The sequence below is a fragment of the Ambystoma mexicanum genome, chromosome 2p (assembly GCF_040938575.1).
Source record: "Ambystoma mexicanum isolate Mex_15411 chromosome 2p, UKY_AmexF1_1, whole genome shotgun sequence".
NCBI lineage: Eukaryota > Metazoa > Chordata > Amphibia > Caudata > Ambystomatidae > Ambystoma > Ambystoma mexicanum.
In genome coordinates, this window is record NC_090923.1 from 479650111 (window position 1) to 479673995 (window position 23885).

A 23885-nucleotide genomic window follows, 5' to 3' on the forward strand; every position below is an offset into this window, starting at 1 on the left:
ATCAGTAAAGACCCCTTTTGGGATGGCCTACAGACACAACCTACACCCTCGGGTGACTTCAATAGCTAGGGTGCTGAGGACATTAATATCTTACTGTTGGCATTTTGAACACTCTTAGAAGTTGGTAAAAAGAAAAGGTGATTAGAACAGACAAGGGACCACAAATATTCTTAAGCAGGCAAATATTTTTGGATATACGCTAAGACAAAGTCAATAGGCAGAAGGCTTATATAGGATGAAGCACCTCTGGTAGGTGAGTAGAAAAAGTCTTTGCACAATGTTTTAGAAGTCTTTGAAGAAAGAAGAATCAAATGTAGGGCCACAAGCTGTTCGACTTGTGAGTAGTAGAAGATGCAAGCAACTCTACAGCAAGAGATGAAGTTCTGACTTTTTACAGTACCTTTTGTATTGAAGAACAAGTGCATAAGATGACTTCTGTTCCTGAGCAGCTCTGCAGATCTCTGTGTTCCTGGTCTGGGGATTCCTGCAATGGGACAGTTACCACTCGCAACCGGCAATCTTCAAATCAGTGGCTGTTTGGTGTTTCAGCGCCTCGCATCTACCGCAAATAGCAACACCGCGGTTCCTGGCTGTCGAGATTGACTGTCCTTGCTTCTGGGGTCCTGCACTCTGTTGAGGGGGCTCAGGCTCGTTTAGTCCTGCTTCCTGGGAGACCGGAGGATCTTCCTGGAGCTCTAGGCCAGCTTAAAAGCAAACCACACAATCTGGTGTTCCTCTCCCTGGCTATACGGTTTCCTGCTGCAATTCTGGGTAAATTCAACCAGCTCTGAGAAGGATGTCCAGGTGGCTTACTTTGCAGTTGCTTGGTCCCACCAACTCAAGGGGATAAGTCCTTGCAGGGGCTTCTCTGTCGATACGAATTAGGAGGTTCCGAACAGCAGTTAGGGCTTCACCGTGCAAACCAATGGTCCAGGAGTGGCAGCAGCCATCCGTGAGTTCTTCTTCAGTTCCTTCGTCCAGTGGTCGACTCCCTTCCAAGCCAAAAGCCTTGCCTTTTATTCAGTTCTCCCTCATTCATTCCAGCCTAGCTGTCAGTCACCCAGCAGGGTGGCTGTCCTTGCCTGACAAGCACTACAAAGTGCATTTGGGTCTCCTAGGAGAATACGCACAATGAGTTTCGGGCACCTTCCTCACGTCCTGCCCACCCCAGACACCCTGGAGCCAGAGGCGGGCTTCACTTGTGAATTCCGCCAAAGGCAAAGTGAACAATGGGACCACATCTGGTTTGGTGCACAGAGTAAATCTCAAGAAGAACCTTTCCACAAAGAAATGGCACAAAAAGAAGACCCGGGCCATTTTGACAAAAATGGCACCCTTGGGTGCTTGACTGTAGCTGTGAACTGTGACTGCCTGCTTCAGGTGCCCTCCGATGGCTCTCCATAGGAGGGCGTATTTCAAACTTCACCCAAGCATGGGAGGAGATCACCTCAGACAAATGGGTTCTTTCCACTGTAGCGGGCGGTTATTGTGTAGAGCTAATCGAGCAACCCCCGTTTGCTAGGCATGATGGCATCTTGCATTTACCTGATGCCACACACGTCTGCGACCCATGCATGAGTGTTTGGTGAGACAATGGTCTCAGCCAAGCGTTCAGTGGGACGATCTAGTGGTCGTTTCACCAACATTAGTACAAAACCTTTGCTGGTGGAAGAGAAAAATCTGTTAAAGGGAACACCCTTCCACGATACAGAGGTGCAGTTTTGACGACATGCATCACACGCCTGGTGGGGGGCCGCATGACCTTCATCACACAGCACAGGCTCTGTGGACTTATGCTATGGCGCAGAACCACATCAATCTGCTGGAACTACTGGCAGTGTTCAAGGCCCTTCAGGCATTCAAGATACACCCATCAAACCAGTCGGTGCTAGTCCTCACCGACAGCTCTACGGCAATGTTTTACATTAGCAAACAAGGCGGCACACGTTCTCCAAATCTGTCCAGGCTAGCACAACACATTTGGAAATGGGCACTCATGTGGAAAATATTCCTGTCATGACAGCACGTTCCAGGGGAAGTCTACTCTCTAGCCGTCTCATTGAGCAGAGATCCCCTACCAGAGGAACACAAGTGGCAACCAGACCCAGAGGTTTGAGTCCACCTCTTCTCTCAATGGGGTTTCCCCACGATGGTCTTGTTTGCTACAAGCGAAAATAAACAATGTCCAGACTTCGCGTCCAGGTTCCCCCAGCCAGGCTCCAAGGGGGATCGCCCTATGGATTAACTGGTCAGGGAAATTTGCTTATGCTACTCCACCCCCCCCCCCCCTGCGCAAACTGGCGATGTGCGATCCCATCAAACTCAAGACCACCCTACTCACTCAACACAGTGGATTAACAGTGCACCCACATCCTTACTCCATGAACTTGGCAGCTTGGCCCCTGAAGTCAGAGTTTTAACCTGCCACAGCGGTGCATCGATATCCTCTAGGAGGCACGAAAGCCAAACACTAGACACTGTTATTTCGACAAGTCGAGGAGATTTGTAATTTGGAGCCAATCTAAACAAATAAACCCCATAGAATGTACCCCATCCAATATTCTTAACTGTATGCTCCTCTTGTTAGACTCGGGTCAGTATTCAACTCTGTTAAGGTCCACCTGGCGGCCATATTGGCTTACACTACCTCCCACAATAAAATATTGCGGTGGAAGGTACCTGTCATCAAGGCATTCCTGGAGGGAGTAAAGAGACTCCACCCTCCAATTTCAAACCCACTCCTAGGATGGGATCTCAATGTAGTACTCTCTAAGCTCATGGGCCGCCCTTTCGAGCCGATGCACAAGTCCAGTCTTAAGCACCTGACTTACAAGACTGCCTTCTTAGTGGCTATTACTTCGATAAGAAGAGTTTGTGAATTACAAGCATTGTCAGTGCAGGATCCATTCTTTGTCGTACACAAGGACAAACTGGTTTTACGTACTCATACTAGGTTCTTCATCTCAAAATTTCATGTGAACCAGTCCATTGAGCTTCCGGCTTTCTTCCAGCACCCTAAAAGCTCTGCTGCGGTAAAACTCCACACCCTAGATGTAAGGAGGGCGGTCCTTGACTATGTAAACAAGACGAGACCGCTAAGGAAAATGGACCAACTGTTTGTCTCTGTAGCCCCAGTCAGAGAAGGGATCGCATTTCCAAGAATGCCATCTCCAGATGGATAGTTGGATGCATCTAACTGTGCTGTTCCCTGTCAGACAAGACACTGCCTTTCACGCCAAAAGTTTACTCCACGTGGAGCACAGGAGCTACTCTGGCATTTATTGAAAATGTCCCCCTAAAGAGGCATTTGCAAAGCAGCTACATGGAGCTCAGTACACACCTTCACTCGACACTACTGCATTGACCCTCATTCCAAGACAGATACACAGGTGGGACAAGCGGTTCTAAAACATCTTTTTGCCCATGAACCTTCTCACAACCCACCACCTTCTCCTAATACTGCTCGCTTATCTATGCACACAGTACCTTCAGTGCAGTGTCACAGAAAAATCCTTCAGATTTCTCTAAGGTAACGTGAAATTGATGTTACTTACCTTTTCTCTTTGTAGGTTCAGCACACACCATTTTATGTGGATTGCGGGGGGGATGTAATTAGTAGCCTCTTATCCTGCCTACTCATGTAAACATTTTTATGGTTCTCTCACTACTTTAAATGGCTGGTGGCAGTGGTTTAAACTTCCTACCATTTTACGTTTCTACCGCAGGCTGAATCTTCAGCTACAGTATAGCGCCCATGGGTGACCATTGTGTCAAAATGGCCCTGTCTTCTTTTTTTTGCCATTTTCTGTTTGTGAGGTCTTTCTTGGGTTTTTACTCTGCACGCCAAGACAGGCTTGAGCCCTTTGTTCATTTTGCCTTTGGCAAGCTTCAGGACTGAATCCCGCCTCTGGCTCCAGTGTGTCCAGAAGGGCTGGAAGTGAGGGAGGTTCCTGAAACTCCCCTGTCCTTTGTCTTTAGGAATGCATCCATTCCCGATTGGCTGGCTATACTTGCTGCCACCCTGCTGTTTGAATGACAGCTAGGCTATGCATGAATGGGAGAAACCTGCTTAAAAGGCGAGGATTTTGGAACTGAAGACAGTCGACCACTGCGAAGAACAACCCGATGAAGAAACCGTGAACGAAGCTTGCTGCATCCTTCTCCACTGTTGAACTGCCCGTCGAAGCCCTACTGCTGTGCTGAAACTCCTTTTTCTAATAGACAAGAGACTCTCTGAAAGGGACTTCTTCTTCCCTTGGGTTAGTGGGGCCAACTAACCCAGAGACTAACTCCACTGGACCACCTTCTCCGACTGGCTGTACTTCTTTGCTACTGCAGGAACAGAGTACCAGGGGTCGAGAAATCCAGAGTCTAGTGCAACGTCTGTGATTCTGCTAGAAGCTCCAGGAGTATCCTGAGGACCCTCCCCAAGCAGGACAACCCAAGCTCGAGTCAACTCAGCAAGTGCAGGACTAAGGAGTGAAGGAAGCCCAACCGGAATCCATGATCAGCGGTGGTGCCGTTTACCGCGTACTGAAACTGCAAACTGCCGCTGACCTAAAGAAAGCCTGAATCTGCCGCCGACCTCCGAATTGCTGCTGTGGGTTTCACCAGACGTCTTCCCGACTGAGGCCCAGGCACACAGGATCTGCAACTAGACAGAAGCCAATTGAACCACTCTTCTAACCAAAGGTAATGCTCTGACTTGGAGTACTTAACTCTGTATCTGTAACTTGCTTTTCTCAGTTGAGACTTGCAGTTGCTGCTTTGCTAGAGTGAATTCAGCTCTAACCTTCACAAGTGTAACAACCTGTGACCCTGCAGTGATTTTTCTTCAACAAGCGCTGTAACTTTGTGCAAAACTTTTACTATCCAAGAAGTGCCTTAGCTCCATAGACCGGTCCAATTGACTTTGCCTGTCCTAGCTGCAGACTCTTCTATTCCATTTGACTTTGATTCTTACTGTCCCTCATAGGTGATACATTGGTTTGAAACTAATATTGCTGGGAAAGGTTTTTATCTAGACTTTGTTGGATGATTTAAAGTGCTCACCTGCTCAGAGAACCTGTTTAACCTCTTTCTTTCCTTCCTTTTAACCTTTCCTTTCTGCAAACCTCTGAATCTACAAAGTGCACTAGTGATACATAAATGCAATTACTGTCCTAGGTTGTGAAGTCACCTCCGGGTGTAGGAAATGTGTAAAAAGCATTTAAAGTGTGTCTACTAGCTTTGTGTTGATTCTGTAAAAGTGTTTTAAAGTGTATTCGATTGCTACATATATTGCCCTTTTTAAAGAATGCTTACTTAAAAACTACTGTTAAATTATTTATAACAAAACCTTGAGTTTGTTACTTGAATTTGATTGCTTCAACTTTACAGCTCACATTTACCCCTCTTGAGAGGAGCCTGGCTGCTTAGTCACACTACCAACTTGTGTAATACAGGCCCATACCAATAGGTGGTTTACCTAATACCAGGAGGACAGGGGTTGTGTAGCCACAGGTTTACTACATCAATTCTTGCCTAACGATCCTCCTGAAGGCAAAGCTCTGCTCTTAGCCCCACTTGGTATATATTTGTATTGTTTGCTTTTTCCTCCTCAGCGCTGATGGCTTTGCTAAAGTACCAAACTATCTGTTATTGACATACATTCTTCCCTTTACCTTTCAGACGCCTGAGGAGATTTTTCACCACTTGGAGAACATAGTGGAGTTTGGGAAACACATCATGAAGTTATTTTTGGGCGAGAACTACGTTCATTATGGGGTAATTACTATGTTTTTTCTATCTGTAACTTTCTTTAAGACATGCATGTCTTGTTGTTTGTTAGTGCAGTATTGACACATACTGTGGCCTCTTGGTGCTAAAGTGTCAGAGCGCTTAGTCATGTTTTCTGTGCTGGTGCAGAAAATGGTTGCCCTCTGAGTAACCCGTGGAAAGCAGGGTAATCTTCAGTCCTTTTATTAGTTTGTGCCACTTCCTGGCTTCTACCATGGAGAAGGCTCTACCCCTGACTCTAGTCCTTTTGAGCCTATCAAACACTACTAAGATGCTTATATAGCACTTTGAGAACTGCTGTTTCACTGCCTTGGCCCAAGTAAGATGAGACATTGTTCATAAAATGTTCTGTGCACAATGCGCATGGACTTGAGCACAAACCAAGTCTCGAAGGTTTGCTAATACAGGGAATGCAACACAACACAATGTTTGTTGAAGGGATGTTTGCGTAGGTGACTAAGCTGACATATTTTAGTCTTGTCAAATAGGATGACCTATTGAGATATCCCAGAGCTCCTCCATTGTCATATTCACAAAGGCACATGAAGAGGGCCGGAACCTTCTGTACCCATAAGAAAGGCAAAAATAAGTTTACGATTGTAGAAGTCCCTTTTCACTGTCGCTGCCACCTGTGGTATTGGTGTGAGAGAGTTTTGCACGATGATGCCTACGTTTGCTGCTTTCACTGATTCAATGCATGGCCCCAAATGTGAGTGCCATAATTTTGAGGGCCAGATCCAGGAGGCCAAGCCAACCATCACAATATCCATTTTTGTTGTACATCTGTGTCAATTGTGCAGATGGTCTGTGACTGGTAAAAATTGCAAGCTACTAGCCAGGTAAAAAGTCACTTGCCCCCTGAATTCTTCACATGCTCACTATTTCTTACTTGGCAAGAGTCAATTATCATTTGTCAATGGCTAGTGTGAAATTTAACGCCCAATCTTTTTATTTTATTTTTAAATTTGTAGAAGTGCGCATAGCCATGGGCATCTAGGTGCTGGTTACAGACGAGATACTTTCAATGAGTAGGTAATAGTACAGTATTAGTTAAACAGGTGTCTTGAGCTTTTTTCTGAACAGAGGAAAGGAAGGTTGTTTGTAGGGAGAGTGGAAGATTGTTCCAGAGGTTAGCTGCTAGAACCCCTGGCTTTTTTGTGTCTGAACGTGGACTTGACCAAGCAGTGGCTCTAGGTGGTCTAGTGGGCGTGCGTACGATGAGTCTCTGAACTAGGTAGGCCATGGCCAGACAGGCAGCGATGGGTAATTGAGAGGATTTTGAATTTGACTCCTTCCTCGCTAGGGAGACAATGGACAGATCTTCCGGCTTCAGACATGTGGTGCTGTCATGATGCATACCCCCGGGCATCCAGACCATGTCCCTCAGCCCGGGAGCAGGCATCATGTTGCCTTGAGAAAACCCAGCAACCCCTGTTAGGGGCTGTCTGGGTTCAGTCCTGGCGCCTATGGCGCCAAGCTCATATGGGACATCAGTCCTGGCGGCATAGGCGCCAGGCTCATAGGTGCACACTTTCCTGATGCAGACCATGCTGCAAGAAGATCCAAACCCATGTGAGGCCTGGAAGGGACTACTTTATCTTGGGGACTATTTTGTTACTCGGGTGTGGTCGGGGAGGAATACCTGCCTGGGACTACTTTGGAGGCTATTTAAACCACGCCTGAAGAGCAGCACATGCTTCGCGTTATTCTGCATCCAATAGCGTAACGTTCACTGTGCCAGCAGCAGCATCCAGCCTTCTGCCACGCCCGCCTCGACCCTGGAGCACCTGGAAAGAAGGAAAGAAGCAAAGGTTAGAACAAGAGTATTACCTGATTTCTTACCTGATTCCGGATTCATCGCATCTTCAAACCAGAGGGAAGACTTTGTTTAAACGCGTCGCATCGCAGCAGCAGCGCCACGCCATACTCGCCGTTCCACGCAGCATTTCTTCGATCCGGCGCTGTCTCCATCTTTACATTGCCGAATCCCGGCACCTAAGGGAGACAAGAAACAACAAGGTGAGCAGAGAGAACAGACAGAGACAATCTCTTTAGCCGCCATATGCTTACCTGATTTTACTGCCGGAGGTGGCATTCATCAGCACGCCATATCTTCTTATGCCGCAACTGTAAGAAAAGGAGAAAGCAGCAAGTTTAACCCTTGGCATTATTTACCGGACAGTGTTGGGTAACACAGACTTTTTACCGGAGCGCTTTCAGCAGTCAATCTTCTTATTGGGTCAAAGTTGCAAGATAAAAGAGGAATTGGACAGGAGTGAATTCCAGACATTTTGAACTCTTGCAAACCAAATACTTACGGCTCTTGCCAGGACCTTTTGGAGTCAGGATTCGTCTACAACTCTTCCAATATCTTCAGGCCAGTGAAGTAACTGGTCATAAACGCGCCCCTGCGTGCTTCGCAGGATGGAGGGCTCATCCTTCAAGAATATAAGGTGAGATTGCTGAGAGGGCACTGAGGTGATTAGTGGGGAGGACAGTGGGGGTGCCATCACTTGAATCCACAAGTGGCTAAATCCATCTCTCCACTTGTATGAGAATATTTCTACGGGTCAAGCAGACAAGATTAGGAGGGCAGATCCAGTCAGTCATCGCTGCACTACGCATCACGTGGGTGGAGGCCGCAGCTGTCCGGGTCCGACCGACGCCCCTGTGGGAGCCAGGTGAGCGTAACAGGTCATACTTGTTCAGATCCAGGGTAGCACAAAGAGCATTTTTTGGGTAACTTGGAGCCTCAGTTTTTTCTGATGTTCCGTAGAGCAAGGCATATAGGCCAGCTTGGATCCCTCGAGCACGCAGACAACGGTGAAGCATTTTGTCGGACGAAAGGAAAGGTTTGCTGGCTCAGATGAGCTTCATGGCGTAGGCTGATGTGAAGGTTGTAGTTGATTTGGTGGGATGTATTGAGTAATGCGTCGAGGTGGATACTCAGTGTTTTCATGGAGGAGGATACAGGGATCTTGTGGCTATCGATGTTGTAGAAGCGGAAGGCAGAGTCTGTATTTGCAAGGCAGGCTGCCGTGCCAACTATGAGTTCTGTTTTCTTGTCATTCAGACACTGTGTAGGGCCTTCTAGGTTTGGATCAGTTCATAGATGCTGTTCACCTTAGCGGAGTCCTGCGCATGGACACCCAAAAGTAGGATAAGGATTTGGGTGTCGTCCGCGTAGTTTGTGTAGGTAATTCTTGGATTTTACTACACCAACTGTTACCTTTCGTGACGATGGTAGGAGGGGCAATGGGGGATTCTATTTCACAAAGGATAATGAACAGTACTTGGGAGCTCGAGATGGCCTCTACAATCCTATTTGTTATAGGAGGTTGCTTTGGTCGCATGGATAGATTGCTTGTATCTCAAAGGTAGACTCTTGGAAGAGTGCTTTGTTGGCGGCATTAGGGGCTTTCTGCGGTAGCTTGTGCTGCTAGTTTTTGTTTTTTTTTTTTTGTTTTTTTTTTTTTGTAGGTAGGTATAAGAAAGGTAGCAGGTGCCCCTCTCTAGAAAGAGCATTGCATGAAAACCTGTTCTGTGTTTTTGTCCCAGTTTGAGAGTCTGCAGACATTGCATTTAGCTTACTGTACTTTTCACAAAGGAGGGATATCCATTCGCATATCAGTCCTTGTCCCGTGTACAAGGGCAGTCAGCACCAAAATGCCAGGCAAACCTCCTTTTGAACAAGAGTACCAACAGCAACCCTATACACGTGTTTCAGCCTTGGACCCCTTGCTCACTGAGCTCAGAGAGGCACAGCTCCACCTCACTGATTTGGCCCAACAAGGCTGAAACACGTGTATGAGGTTGCTGTTGGTACTCTTGTTCAAAGGAGGTTTTACTCCTACGTCCCGTCCCCTTTCCTCCATACTTTTTTTTTTTTTAAATCTGTTTTTATTGTTTACATTGTGCCAATAACATAGTTACACACCAAACAAAGTGCAGTTACAACCGCCCCACCCTCCCTCCCCCCAATCCCAACTGTCCGGACCCAAACGTGATACACCACAAGTTCAGCTTTGTGATTGTTGAGTCAATTGTGTCGTTGCCAGAGGAGCTTTCTGCATTGGGGTTGAACAATGTAACAGTTAGCTCCACCCATTGTAGGAGGTCATCTGAGGTGTCCTGTCTTTGTTGGCGCTGGGCCATCTCCCAAGCCGCAGTTTCGGCATTCGTCCATTTGCGAAGGTCTTCCCACCATGTTAGCAGGCAGGGGGCCTGCGGGCGCTTCCAGTTCATGGCAATGCGTCTCTTTGCCAGCATGTACATTAGGTCCTTTAGTTTATTGAGTGGTCTGTTCTTCTTACTTCTGGGGTACCTACCAAGGATACATGCTTGTGGCGTGTGGACCTCCAGGGTGATGTTCGCCTCGGCCACCTTAGTTTTGACCTGGGCCCAGAAGGACTGTATGGCGGGGCATCCCCAGAACATGTGTGTCATCACTGCGTGGGATTCGTTGCATTTAGGGCATCCAGTACTCACGGCTCCACTAAATCTGGAAATGATGTCTGGCGTGAGATACGCTCTGTTCGTAATGTAAAATTGGATGAGTTGGAACCTGGCGTTCCTGGATACCTTCTTGTGGTATACCATTATGGCCTCCCATTCTTTGTCTTCAAACTGCGATCCAAGTTCTTGTTCCCACGTTTCCTTGCACTTAAGGCTTTGCTGGGTGACGCTGTCTAGCAATGTGTCATATATTCTGGAGGTCTCGTGACCTCCCTCCGCCGCCCCGAGCAGGCTCTCTGTTTTCGTGTCCGGTGTTCAAGTTCTCCATCGTGGGCCAGCGTGCTGTTAGTCTCTTGACCACTGCATTGTGTAGTAAGAACTGTCCGGTGTGGATTCCAGTGACTTCGTGTAGCTCTGTGAAATTTAAGATTCCTTGGTCGTCCACCAGGTCTCCCAGGGTGGCAATGCCGCAAGGTTCCCAAGTGCCTCTTATTATCCTTTGGCATCCCGGTCCGTTAGTCATGATGGCAGTTATTGGGATCTGTGGAGAGTAGGGGTCCGGGAGCAATGCGGCCCTGCAGGCCCTTCTCCACATCTGGATACCCAGGAGGATCAGGTACGAGTGAGGTTGTTTGGTTCCGGGTTCAGACCATAGTAGATCTCTGAGGAGCAGTTGCGTGACTCCTGGTTGCAGCAGGCGAGTGTCTGTAGTGGCCTCATCGGCCATCCATTGTATCACATGCTTCAATTGTCCAGCAAGGTAATATAGGTCGAAGTTGGGTACCCTGAGGCCCCCCCTGTCATACGGTCTCTGCATCGTTTCCAGGGCGACTCAGTGCCTTCCATCTTGCCACAAAAACGTCCTGCACAGCCTATGTAGTTCGGTGAAGAATTGTCGTGGTATGTTATATGGTACGTTGGTGAAGAAGTAAAGGCGTCTGGGTAACGCCACCATTTTTAGTAGGCCCACTCTGCCCGCCACCGACAGTGGTAGCTTGCTCCAGAATTCCATTGATCTTGCCAGACCTTCCTTTGCCCTTACTGTATTCAGCACGTGCTCTGTCTTGGGGTCTCTGTGCACCACAATGCCCAGGTACTTAAAGGAGGAGGGTTCCCATTTCAGGGCTAGTTTGGGAAGCTTATCGGTCGCTACTCCGCTCAAGGCGGCTAGGGGGAATAGGCAGGATTTATCATGATTGATCTGGATCCCCGTATATCTGTGGAACCTGTCTAAGGTTTCTAGTATGTAGGGCAGCATGTGTGTAGGGTTGGTTAGGTAGAGGAGCATATCGTCGGCGTACATGGAAATCACACGGTTCGCCCCGTCTACCATTATGCCCCATCTCCATATTCTTGTCTCAGGTATGGTGCCACTGGTTCTATAGCCATGATATACAGCATGGGTGATAGGGGGCAACCTTGCCTGGTTCCTCGAGAAAGTTCCCATTTGTGTGAGTAGGTGTTGTTGGTACGTACTCTGGCCTCCGGGTTGGTGTAGAGGAGTGTGACCCACTTAATGTAGCTAGGCCCTAACCCCAGCTTGGACATGGTAGCCAGGAGCCATTTCCAGCGCACTGAGTCGAACGCTTTGGAGGCGTCCAAGGACGCCACTGCGCATTGCGTCCGTCTGCCTTCGGTGCTATGGATGACCTGGTGCAGTCTGCGTAGGTTTTCTGTGATGGTTCTGCCGGGCACATATGCCGTCTGGTCTTGGTGGATCAGTGTCGGGATGACTCTACGTAACCTCATGGCCAGGATTGCCGCGAGAACCTTACTATCTGTGTTTAATAAGGACAGGGGCCTATATGAGCCGCACTCTGCGCCGTCTTTGTCGGGTTTTAAGAGTGGTATAATGGTCGCCTCCCTCATGGTGCTGGGTAGTTGACCTGTATCGTATGCCTCATTGAAGACTTGGGAGAGCAGCGGGGCCAGTTCGTCTTCGTAGGCCTTGTAGAACTCGCCTGGGAGTCCATCCGGGCCCGGTGCCTTCCCAGAGGGAAGCGTTCTAATGACCACTGCAACCTCATCAGGGGTTACTGGCCCTTCCAGGGACTCAGCCACATGTTCCTCAAGGTGTGGTAATCTAATGATGTCCAGTGCATCCTCTATTTCAGTGTCTGTGGGCGGTGGGGAGTCGGTGTAGAGGGCCTGGTAAAACCCCGCAAATGTATGGTTTATAGCGGCTTGTGTGTGCGCGTCTATGCCGTTATCGTCACGTATGCGGCAGATGGGTATTCTGGGGGTTTCCCGCTTGCAAAGCCATGCTAGTAATTTGCCCGGTTTATCACCAAGGGCATGGTTTCTTTCGATGTACTTGGTGTAGCTGAGTCTCCCGAGGGCCTCCCAGTGTTGTAGGCAGGGCTTCTTCAGCTTGATTATTTTGTGTACGTGGGCAGGGTCAGAGGAGGCTATAGATTCTAGGTGCTTCAGCTCATCTTCGGCGCCAGCCAACTTAGCTGTGATAGATTTTTGGACTCCCCCTGTGATGGCTATCATCTCCCCTCTGATCACTACTTTGTAAGCTTCCCATGCCGTGCGGACGTGCTGGACGCTGTCCATGTTCGTCTGCCAATAGTTTGCCGTGCACTGTCTGATCTGTTCCTGAAATGCCTTATCTAGCAGTGCTTCGCCTCTGAGTCTCCATGTGGGTATGGGGGGTCGGGGTGCCATTATTGTCCAAGAGGTTACTATGGGGGAGTGATCCGACAGTACTCTGGCAAGGTATTGCGTATCTTCAAATGTGTCTAAGTGTTCTTCGCTCACCAGTAAACTGTCAATTCTGGTGTGTACCGCATGTGGAGGTGAGTAGAAGGAGTAGACTCTGCCTTCCGGGTGCCGAGTCCTCCAGAGGTCTAGTAAGGCGTATTGATGTAAAAGGGCTTTCAGTATTTTAGCGGGAGGGGAAGGGCGGGTATGTTTGCTGTCTGATCTGTCCATGCCTGGATCAAGGGTGCAATTGTGATCCCCACCCCATATGAACGTGCCGTCTCTGTCCGGGCTGAGCCGGGTGTATAACGAACGGAAGAAGACCGTCGCATCGTGGTTAGGGGCATAAGTGTTCACTAGGCAGAATTCTCTGCCTTCAATGGTGCCTCTGAGCAAGGCCATCCTCCCTTCGTTATCGATATTAGTGTATGTTAGGTTGATGGGAATGGAGGGGGCAATCCATATCAGAACTCCCCGTGCATAGTTGGAGTACGTGGTGCCTATCAGGGTTCCTCTCCAACTCTTAGCCAGTGCAGCTAGCTTCTGTGCATTCAGGTGGGTCTCCTGTAATAGGGCAATTCCTATCTTGTGGCGTTTAAGGAAGGTATGGACCCTGTGCTGTTTAATGTAGCTGTTCAGGCCCCTCACGTTCCATGACATGACTTTGACTGTGTTATTCATGGATGTGGTGTATATGTGGGTATGTGGGTGGGCTGCATTGTGGCGACGCCCTCTGGCCTATCTGTATGCGGTTCAGTGGCTTGTTCTGGCAGGAGCTCCTGCTGTGTCTAGGTCGAAGTGGTGCTGTGTGGTGATCAAGGTGGTCCTGGACTTCCCCTTCAACTAACTGGGACGGGATTCCAACAGGCGGGCTCCCGTCCTTAAGAACAGTGAACTCGGCGTTAGCCGTTAACAGAACTAGTCTAGCGGGGTTACCCCCGTTCTGACATCCCCGTTTCCGCTCCATTAGACCTACGGTCTCTTGGTGCCCTATGGGCGGGTTAGTCACCCAAAGAGATTCGGGGGTGCGGGCCAATCCCTTGGTAGTGTCCGACACCACGCGGTGCCATTCGGTCAGCTCCTAGACACTCATTAGTGCCACAATCTGCAAGGTAAGGATGCTGCGCATGCTTCCCAATAAGGAGGTTTCGTTAGGCTTCCCTGAGGGTGCCGATTTCTCGTGTTTTCCGTTGCCTTCCATCTATGTCAGGGATCTGCTCCCTGTCCATCCATTCGTTAATTTCTGCCGGCGATTCGAAGAGGTGCGTCCTATTGTTGTGGATGATCTTTAGTCTGGCCGGGTACAGTAGCATGTATCGCAAGCCTGCATTTTTCAGTCTGGCCTTAATGTGGGCGTATTGAGCTCTACTTCTCTGAACCTGGAGGGTATAGTCCGGGAAGATTGCAATTTTGGCAGAGCCAAATTCTATGCGGCCCCCGTTCCGTGAGTGAGCCAGGATAGTCTCTCTGTCTTTATAATTGAGGACTTTAGCGATTATCGGCCTTGGCGGATTCCCCTGTGGTGGGCGTTTAGTGAGGGATCTGTGCGCCCTCTCGATGGTGAACCCCTGAGACAGTTTGCTAGCTCCGACCCCTTGTAGCAGCAGATTTTCGATGAAGTTCGTGGGGTCATTACCTTCTGTTCCCTCCGGCAGGCCAATGATCCTGATGTTATTGCGGCGCGCCCGTCCTTCCGCCTCGTCCGCCCTGTCTTCGAGGTTCTTAACTTTTTGGGCCAGGGCATCTACCTCACTCAAGAGGCGGGTTTTTGCTTCGGTGTTTTCCTTTACCTGGGACTCCAACGCTTTAGTTCTGCCTGCAATGGAGCGCACATCCTGTCTAAGTAGATTTAAGTCGATGGCCACGGCATCTATTTTGCCCTCCATGGTTTTTTGGAGCGCCATGATGGCTTCCAGTAATTGCGAGTTCGTGGGTTCGGGGGGCTCTTCCTCCGAGGCCGCCGGGGCCGCGGCGGCGGCGCCTGGTTTGGGGGTGCCTGTGGCTGCGAATGCCTCCATCGTTGTCTGCTTGTGCTTGTTCCTGGCGCCTTTTGCGGACATCTCTTGTGCAGGTGGGCCTGGGGGTGGAAGTCGAGGCCCGGAGTGTGTACTGTGGCGCCACCCCAGAGCGCGCGGTCTTGCGGTTCAATTCAGTGCGAGTGTGTGCTCCGCGGCCTAAGAAGGGGGACTGGCGGTTGGGTGCAGCCCATCTCCGGGGTGATGAAGTGGGCTCGATCAGTTGAGCCGAGTGTCCCCCGCAGCCCCACCTCCACTCCGTACCTCGCAGTGTGGTGTCGCCTCCGGGCAGCCGATCCTCGGGTTCCAGGCGTTTTGATGTATGCTCCACGCGCCAGGGAGGCGCACAGAGGCGGGTGCAGTCCCCGGTCAACGGACGGCAGGGTCAGCAGTCCCCGGGCCGCCGGAGCCTGGGGCAATCCTCCTCCCCCGCACTGTTCCTCGGCGCGGTGCGGCGCTCGTATCTTTCGTCAGCAGGCAGCCGCCATTTTGGGCCATGCACTCTCCACCTTCACCACGGCGTATCTCCTTGTTGGAGTTGTGCCCAGGTCTCGGGCCAACGTCGGAAGGACAGCAGGCTGTACTGAGGCGAACTCCGGGTAGCAGGTACAGTTTAATTCAAGTTAGATGCAGATTGTGGGCAGAATGATGGGCGCATCGGCGGAGCTGCAACGAAGCGCGGCTTTCTCACATGGCGGTTGGCCACGCCCCCCTCCCTTTCCTCCATACTTATGGGGCATCTCTCCGTCCTGTGGGACGGGACTGGAGCACTTTGTAAAAAGCATCCAAATTTTTCCAAAAATGTGTCCTTCCTCTCTTTCTTGCGCAGGGCCCGGCACACAGCCGCAACCCCACCCACCTTGGCTCCACCCCGCGCATCGCCCATCAGTCCTTTTCTCTGCTCGATCGGGGCCGGTCGCACTTGCATCCTCTGAAGATTTTCTTCCCTTTTTTCCTCTCTGGCTCTCACTAGCATTTGTTTATTAGTCTGTCTGTCTTTCAAGTTAGACTTTCCAGATTGTTCATCGTGTCACCGTCGCTTCGCGAGGGCGGATAGTGTTTGGGTCCGGAACACCGTTGGGACTCCTGTTTTTACTGTGACTCCCTTTCGGTCCGGGCACTTCAACGACGGTTAGAGCGGTGCGAGGAGGTGTTCCGACAAACTCCTCCTTCGCATTTTTAGGTGTTCATCGACAAGAAGAAAAAACGCCCGGTAAGTTCTTTACTTTTCAGAGCACCCCGGCCGGGGGATACCTTTCCGGGTTCATCTTGGTCCGGGAGGGGCGTTGATCGCTCTGTCACCGGGGTTCTACCAGAGTTTTCTCCGAGGGTCTCCTTAAGGGGCCTGTGAACATCGGAGTACGCTCCGAGGCCCCTCCTGTGGGGGATGTTTGTAGACCCAGTTCTACTGAATCGTGGGGGTACCGGAGCTCGCTCTGAGGCCTCTGTCGGCTTCCCTCAAAAACAAGACCGGGGTGCGCCCCGAGGCCTTGGCTGGGCTGGTTGTTACCGAACGGATGTTCGAGGCCCGTGCAGATAAGGCTTTTACCGGGCCTGGGTCCGAAGTCCCTCGTTCAGAGGCTAAAGCTACCAACAGTTCTGAGAGGCCGGGCAAGGCCTTGTCTGTGAAAGGGGTTGCTCACCGTTCCCGCTCTTGTGGTGACACCAGATCTGTTGAGGGGGCAAAGAAGCAAAGTTCTTCTTTTACCGGCAGTGCCGAGGTCCTTCCTTCGAAGGCTCAGTTGGCGGTTAGTATGTCTCAAAAACATTCCAGGCCTCATAGTACTGGCTCTGCCGAGGTTCCTTATGTTAAGGCTAAGATTAAGACCCCTGATCCATCGACGGGTACCCCTGCCTCACGTGCCACAGTTCCCATCAGATGAGGACAAAATGGCGCCCGTTCCCTCCACGGCCATTTTAGGTCCTACCCCTACAATTACGCCATCGGCCTCTGGTGTAGGGTTCGGTCCCTTGTGTGAACCTAAGGTCCCTTGTGTGCATCCTTACCGGCCGGTTTATGATTGGAACGCTCGGATGCCTCTTCCACACAATGTTTTGTTGCCCGCAGGGGCGGCACCTTTGATTTATGTGGCTACGTCGGTGGAGGGGCCAGTGTGGCACCCTTCCCCGTTACATCCCTGGATTTTTCCACCTCATGAGAGGCCTCCTCAGGTTCCGAAACCTTTTTCGGTAAATTTCAAGCGCTTATGCGCACCGACACCATGAGGGAATATTTCAAAGGGCTTTTGAAGGAGATATGTCCACCTGCGCCTCCGGCTCCACCCGTTCCTCCGGGGGTTCCGCCGGCGCCTCCCTTGCGGATGCTGCCTCCCCCGGCTCTTCCGCCTGTGCCTCCATTGTCCCCAGTGGAGAAGGCAGTGCCTGACACGGCTCAGCAGGATCCTGACCTGTCGGATGATCCTCAAGGCGATCAGGACAACAAGGACCTTCCCCGCTCTATCGGAGCCTTTCATGACCGGGTACTGGACATGAGTTTCTTAGATGTTCCGGTGCCCGAGGCATGCAGGAGGGCGTGCTTTCTGGGGCGTTCACCCTGTCTCCCTTGGAGCATACCGGCCTGTTCCTGCAGAAGGACGTTCTGGTCGAGGTCCGGGAAAAGCCTCACTCAGGACTTTTTGTAAATAAAAAGATTGACGCAAGGTACAGGCTACATTTCTCGGAAGAGGTGGCCCTGTCGTCTTGTCCGCCTCCCTCCTCCACAGTGGTGGCTGCGGCCACGTTGCAATCCTGACCTGCAGCATCCTCTTGCACGACGGCTACTCAGGTTCTGGGAAAGGACAAGCGCTTTGACTCCCTAGGGAGAAACATTTTTGCCAACGCTGAGTTGATATTAGCGGGAGCTAACATGCGGCTGTGGAAAGGTCTGTCTGAGTTTGAGGAGCACATACCGGTCGAGAAGCTGGAGGACTTCAAAGGAGACCTTTCCGATGCCAGGGTCTTGGCCCAGGATCTCCTGGAGGCTGCGGCTCATCACGTAGACGCCTCGGCTCAGGGCGTTATGCTGGGGGTTGATACCTCACGGCAGGCGTGGCTGCATGCCACTAAATTTTCTAAGGAAGTGCAAGACAAGGTGTTGGATCTTCCATTTGATGGTAAGGAGCTTTTTCATTCTTCTACTGATGTAGAGCTCACCAAGACCAAGGATATCACTCAGACGGCTAAATCATTGTCTGTCCTGGTCAAAGCTCCTTTCAAATCCCAGAGACCGTTGTCACAAAGTCAACCCTCCTCTGGTTTTTAGGGGCTTCCTCGACACAAAATCCCGCAGAGTGGATACTCCAGTGGGGAATAACCGCCGTAGACAACAGCGCACGCAGTTTTTCTCTCTCTCCTCAGCCTCCTCATCAGGTTCAGGTGGCACCGCCACCGATAAGCCTACCAAATGAGGGTTTTCCGCGCTCGCACAAGACCCCGGTGGGAGGACGCATTGCGAGGCATGGCAGACAATCACAAAAGACAGATGGGTCTTGTCAGTCGCTCAAGCAGGCTTCCGCCTACCTTTACCCCCTGCCCCACCCCTCAACCCTCTTCAGCTGTCGGGCTCACCCTCCCTCAAGGCCGAAGTTCAGAAACATCTGGACCTCAGAGCTGTGGAACCCGTTCCCCTTGGGGAGCGAGGGGAGGGCTTCTACTCCCGGCTGTTTACGGTACCCAAACCCAACCATGCTGGCCTTGCGCACCATCCTAGACCTTTCCCAGTTCAGTCTTTTCCTACCACAAGAGAAATTCAAGATGATCACGCCCAGCCAGATACGCTCCTCCTTACAGATGGGCGATTGGCTCAGCGTTGTGGACCTTCAGGATGCATATATGCATATCCTGATTTGGAATCCACACAGGAGATATCTCTGCTTCTCTTTGGGAGAAGAGCACTTCCAGTTTCGGGTGCTTTCTTTTGGCCTCAGCTCGGCGCCGCGTGTCTTCACGAAGATGATGTCGGTGATTGCGGCCTCTCTTTGTCTATAGGGTATCCATGTGTATACTTATTTGGACGACTGGCTTTTACGCAGCCCTTGTCCGCTGGCAGCAGCGGGCAGCCTCCAGTCTCTCCTTCAGCTCCCGTTCCATCTTGGGCTGTCGGTGAACTGGTGGAAATCCACCATGACGGTCTCACAGAACCTGATTTTTCTGGGTTTTCGTTGGAACACGATCGACTGCAGAGTGTATCTGACCGGGGACAGAATGGCGGATCTGTTAGCCACGTGTCAGATGTTTGCGCAGTTGGAGAGCATGTCGGCCTGGTGGTTCCAGAGGCTTCTGGGCCTTATGGCCTCGTGTGTACTGGCTCTTCCTCTTGCTCGTCTCGAGATGAGACCAACCCAGATGGCTCTTCGGAGTTCCTGGCGTCAGGCTGTGGACCCGGATTCCAAGCGGATAATGATTCCGGATTCCATGAGAGTGGACCTGGACTGGTGGTCATCTCTTAGCAACCTGTCGGGGGAAGGAGGGGTTGTGGGGTTTCAAGACCCAGCCCCCACGGTGTCGATCACAACGGACTCCTCCTCTCTGGGGTGGGGTGCGACGTTGGATCGTCTTCAGGTCTCGGACCTCTGGTCGCCTCAGGACAAGCTCCTGCACATAAATCACTTGGAGCTCCTGGCGATCTTCCTAGCGCTCAGGGCTTTCAGACCGCTCATTGTCAACAAGGTGGTCTGTATACGCACGGACAATGTGGTGTCAATGTATTACATCAACAAGCAAGGGGGAACGAAGTCTCCCTAACCCCCTCCTGCCCCCCCTCCTCGTGGACCTGTCCGTCCAGATATGGCAGTGGGCCGTGCTTCATGGTGTCTGGCTGCTTGCAGTGCACATCCCGGGCCAGCTGAATGTCACAGCGGATGCCCTCAGCCGGCGGATGGTGGTTAGCTACGAGTGGGAATTGAAGGCAGAGGTCCTCTCATGCGTTTCTCGCGTTGGGGCACACCAGAGGTGGACCTCTTCGCTACGGCGGTGAACAAGAAGCTTCCTCGGTATGCCTCCAGAGGGGGCTGGGAGCCTCCTCGCTGGGGGATGCTCTCGAGATTCCATGTCACAACATGAGAGCTTACGCCTTCCCGCCTCTAGTTCACCGTGCGATCTGGAAGTTGAAGAACTCGGTGAACTGTTCCCTTCTACTCATAGCCCCGTGGTGGCAGGCAAGGTTTTGGTTCTCAGAACTTCAACACCTGTCGGTGTATCCGCCAATCAGGTTACCAGTAACTCACAATCTTCTTCACCAGGGGGACAGCAGATGTGGCACCCCTCCCCACAATTGCTCAGCTTGGCGGTAGGGTGCCTGAGTTCAAGTCTTTAGAGCATCTGAATTTGTCTACGGATAACATGCGCATTATCCAGGCAGCCAGGAAACCATCAACCAGATCTCAGTACAAGAGTAAATGGCTCAGGTTCTGTCATTGGTGTTTGGAGAAGAAGTTGGATCCAAGGGTGGCCACGATTTACACGGTGCTGTCCTTCGTGTCCTTCCTAGCAGTCAGGGGTTCATGTTCTGTCATGCAGGACTTGCCTTTCAGCAGTTTCCGCTTATCTTTCTACAGACCAGTGCTCGTATTCTCTGAGTAACCCAGTGGTTAAGAGGCATTTTGCAGGTTTGACACGCCTCTACCCTACGGTTTGTAGTCCACACCCGCCGTGGGACCTAAATGTTGTCCTGACGGCGCTGTGCCATAAACCCTTTGAACCAATGGCTACGGTGGACCTCAAGTATTTGTTTTGGAAGGTGTCCTTTTTGGTCGCCGTTACGTCAGCAAGGAGAGTGAGTGAGCTCCAGGCATTGTCGGTGGAGCATCCTTTCTTGGTCTTTTACAAGGACAAGGTAGTCCTTCGGACAAAGCCGGCCTTTCTACTGAAGGTGGTGACTGAATTCCATCTGAATCAATTGATCTCCCTACCGGTGTTTTTTCCGAACCCTGCCTCTGAGGCTGAGAGGGTTCTACACTGTCTTGGGTGTCCGAAGAGCTCTTAAATTCTACCTGGACAGGACTTCCGAGCTTAGGAGTTCTTCTCAACTTTTTGTGACCTTCGGTAACCCCCAGGGCAGGCAGGCGTCTAAGGCAACTATTTCTAGGTGGATCGCCACCTGCATCACGGAGTCCTTCACCGTCCAAGGGCTGAAACCTCCTAAGGGTATTCATGCACACCTGGTGCGGGGTAAGGCAGCTGCGGTTGCTTTTCAGAAATATGTCCCCTGGGAGTCCATTGCTAGGGCAGCTACTTGGGGCTCCCCATCTGCTTTCTGTAAGCCTTATTGTCTCGACATGAGCTCAAGAGCTGATGCTCAGTTTGGTCAGGCTGTACTAAAAAACCTGTTTCAGTAAGGGGTATTTCCATCCACCCATAGTTCCTGTAAGGAGTGCTTGGGAATCTCCCATAAGTATGGAGGAAAGGGGACAGGACGGAGTATTACCAGGTTACTCACCGTAGTGACCACCTTACTCCTAGTCCATAGTCCCCTTTCCTCCATATGCCTGCCTACCGTCCCCTCTAATAAGGTTCCTCTTATTGCTAATGGGTCTTTGACCTGGCGATAGAAAAGGACTGATGGGCGATGCGTGGGGCGGAGCCAAGGTGGGCGGGGTAAAGGCCGTGTGCTGGGCCCCGCGCAAGAAAGAGAGGAAGGACATATTTTTCTGAAAATGTGGATGCTTTTTGCAAAGTGCTCCGGTCCCGTCCCATAAGTATGGAGGAAAGGGGACTATGGACTAGGAGTAAGGTGGTCACTACGGTGAGTAACCTGGTAAACCTTTTAGTTAAAATCGATGGCTGCGGACTTTCAAAGTGGGGGGGGGCGAACCATGAATCAGGATATCGTGCCATGTTTCTATAGAGGCTGAAACTGGAGGGTGGTCCTACCCTCTGGAATTTAAATCTATGCAATGATTTGATGCAAGTAGGTTCAAACACTAGTAAACACACATCTAAATGGGGTTAAAGTCATTTTTCCATTTAGCAAGCTACTTGTGAAAACGCATACTTTCAGATGAGTTAACACAGCTTTTTATTATTTAGCTGGGTATTTGACTTTTTTTCACTTCAAAACAATTAGTTTTTACAACAGATGAACAGTAGTGCCCAAAGTGCAAACCACAAACATAATTATTTCAAGGCTTTATGACTGAGCATAAGCATGTAGACAACATGACTCATCCATAGGTGGGAACATCATAAGAAACAATTCTATGAACTGAGAGTCTGAGGTTTGACAGTGGGAGATTTAGGTTCAAGATCGCCTGTGCCTGGCTGACATATGACCTCATGCTTGGTCGAATGTGACCTCGTAATGGCACCTGCTACCTTTTTTGTAATCACGGTAGGTAAGTAGGTACCTGAGGGTTAAGCAAGGGGAGGAGGCGATCGCTGGTTAGGTTGTAGGAGCTCCTTGCTAGGGCCAGGGGATGGTGTGAGAGTTCGAGTGCGTTTATTTGGGATTGGGGCGGTGAAGGTTATTCTGTGATGGTCTGTACATGGGCATGGTACATTGGAGTCGATACAGACATTGCAGTTGCACGCCAGGAGCCAGTCTAATGTGCGGCCATGTGGTTGGGTCAGATTGAGGATACGTTCGGTGCAACCAAGGGCAGATGTGGCTTTGGTGAGGGCTGAAGCATCAGTATCTTGGGTCATTGTAGCCTAGATTAAAGTCTCCCAGGACGATGGGCTTAGGTCATCTTCGAATGTGGCAGATGGTCCTGGGGCTCTGTTGATGAGGTGGATGGAGATGGAAGAGTTGGGCAAGCAGTTGTTGGACAGAGATAGATTTACAATGCAAGTTTGGGCTTGTCGCGATAGAGCGGAGTGGGATGGAATTTGTGTAGATAATGACTTCTCCACCTCCCTTGCTAGAGGTTCTATCTTCTCGGAGGATGGCATAAACCAGATGGTATTGCAATAGATAATGCCGGACCCACTGATGGGTGGAGCTAGGTTTCGATGATGGCCACAATGTCAATGTTATTGGAGATGATAAGCTCATGGATGTTGGTGGCGTGGGCTGTAATTGATCCCGTGTTGATCAGGATGCAAGAAATGAAGACCTTAGGGATTGGCTAGGGGAGAACTGCTCTGAGTTTAAAATGTGGGAGGAAGCTGGATGTGGGGGAAGGAGTGGTGAGGAAGTGGGGGAGGATCTGGAGGGGAGGATGAAGAGGAGGGAGTGGGAAAGGAGGGGGACCCATCCAGCACTTGCAAGCATACCCCACAAACTCTCTTGCGCCTTCATCAATGCCAGATTCAGTCTGCAAAAACAAATTCTACATCTTTGACCTCACAAACACCAATTTCCACGAAAAATTAAGGACACTTCAGCCAACACCATGGACTATGAATCCCTTGTGGTAAAACTCACTCTCACCCTCTGCCTCGCACAGCGTCCTTATCTACAGAACTTCTGGCTACAACAAAAACTTTGCAGACACGCTCTGCGATTCCCTCACAACCAACCTCAACCTCCATCCAACACTTACCATCCTAGAGAATTTAAACATCTGGTTTGACTCGCCCTACAACCCGATCTCTCAGACAACCTAGAATCAACTTGACGCAACACATCTCAACATCCACCCACCCACATTGGAGGTCACACCCTCGATGCGATCTTCAGCACCAAAACCCTATCCCCACTGCTCCCTATCATGGACTGATTACTCAGCAATCTTCTCCGTACCACATACCACCGCGCTAAAGGCCACGCCTGACAACCACCAACCCCCAGACCGCTCACTTGGCTATGGAATTCTAGCCAACCCCCCTCCTCGCCTCTCTCCCTCCAGGAAGGGCCGCCCCCCATCAAAATCTTTGACCTCTGGATCTCTAACACCCTCACCCAAACGCAACAGACCTCTGAGGTCAGGACCCACACCCAGGCGGTACACCGCCAACCTCAAATCGCTTAAAAACCTTCAAGCACCATCTGAA

General features: G+C 50.6%; 1 protein-coding gene across 2 annotated transcripts in view; it reads left to right on the top strand.

Annotated features, from left to right (window-relative positions):
* Window positions 1–23885, top strand: part of IPPK (inositol-pentakisphosphate 2-kinase) — a 322707-nt gene that overhangs the window by 70208 nt on the left and 228614 nt on the right. For both annotated transcript variants that reach the window (XM_069643864.1, XM_069643865.1), the window contains one exon: window positions 5671–5766. In XM_069643864.1, coding sequence (XP_069499965.1) covers window positions 5671–5766 — 96 coding nt within the window. The remainder of the gene's footprint in view (window positions 1–5670; window positions 5767–23885) is intronic.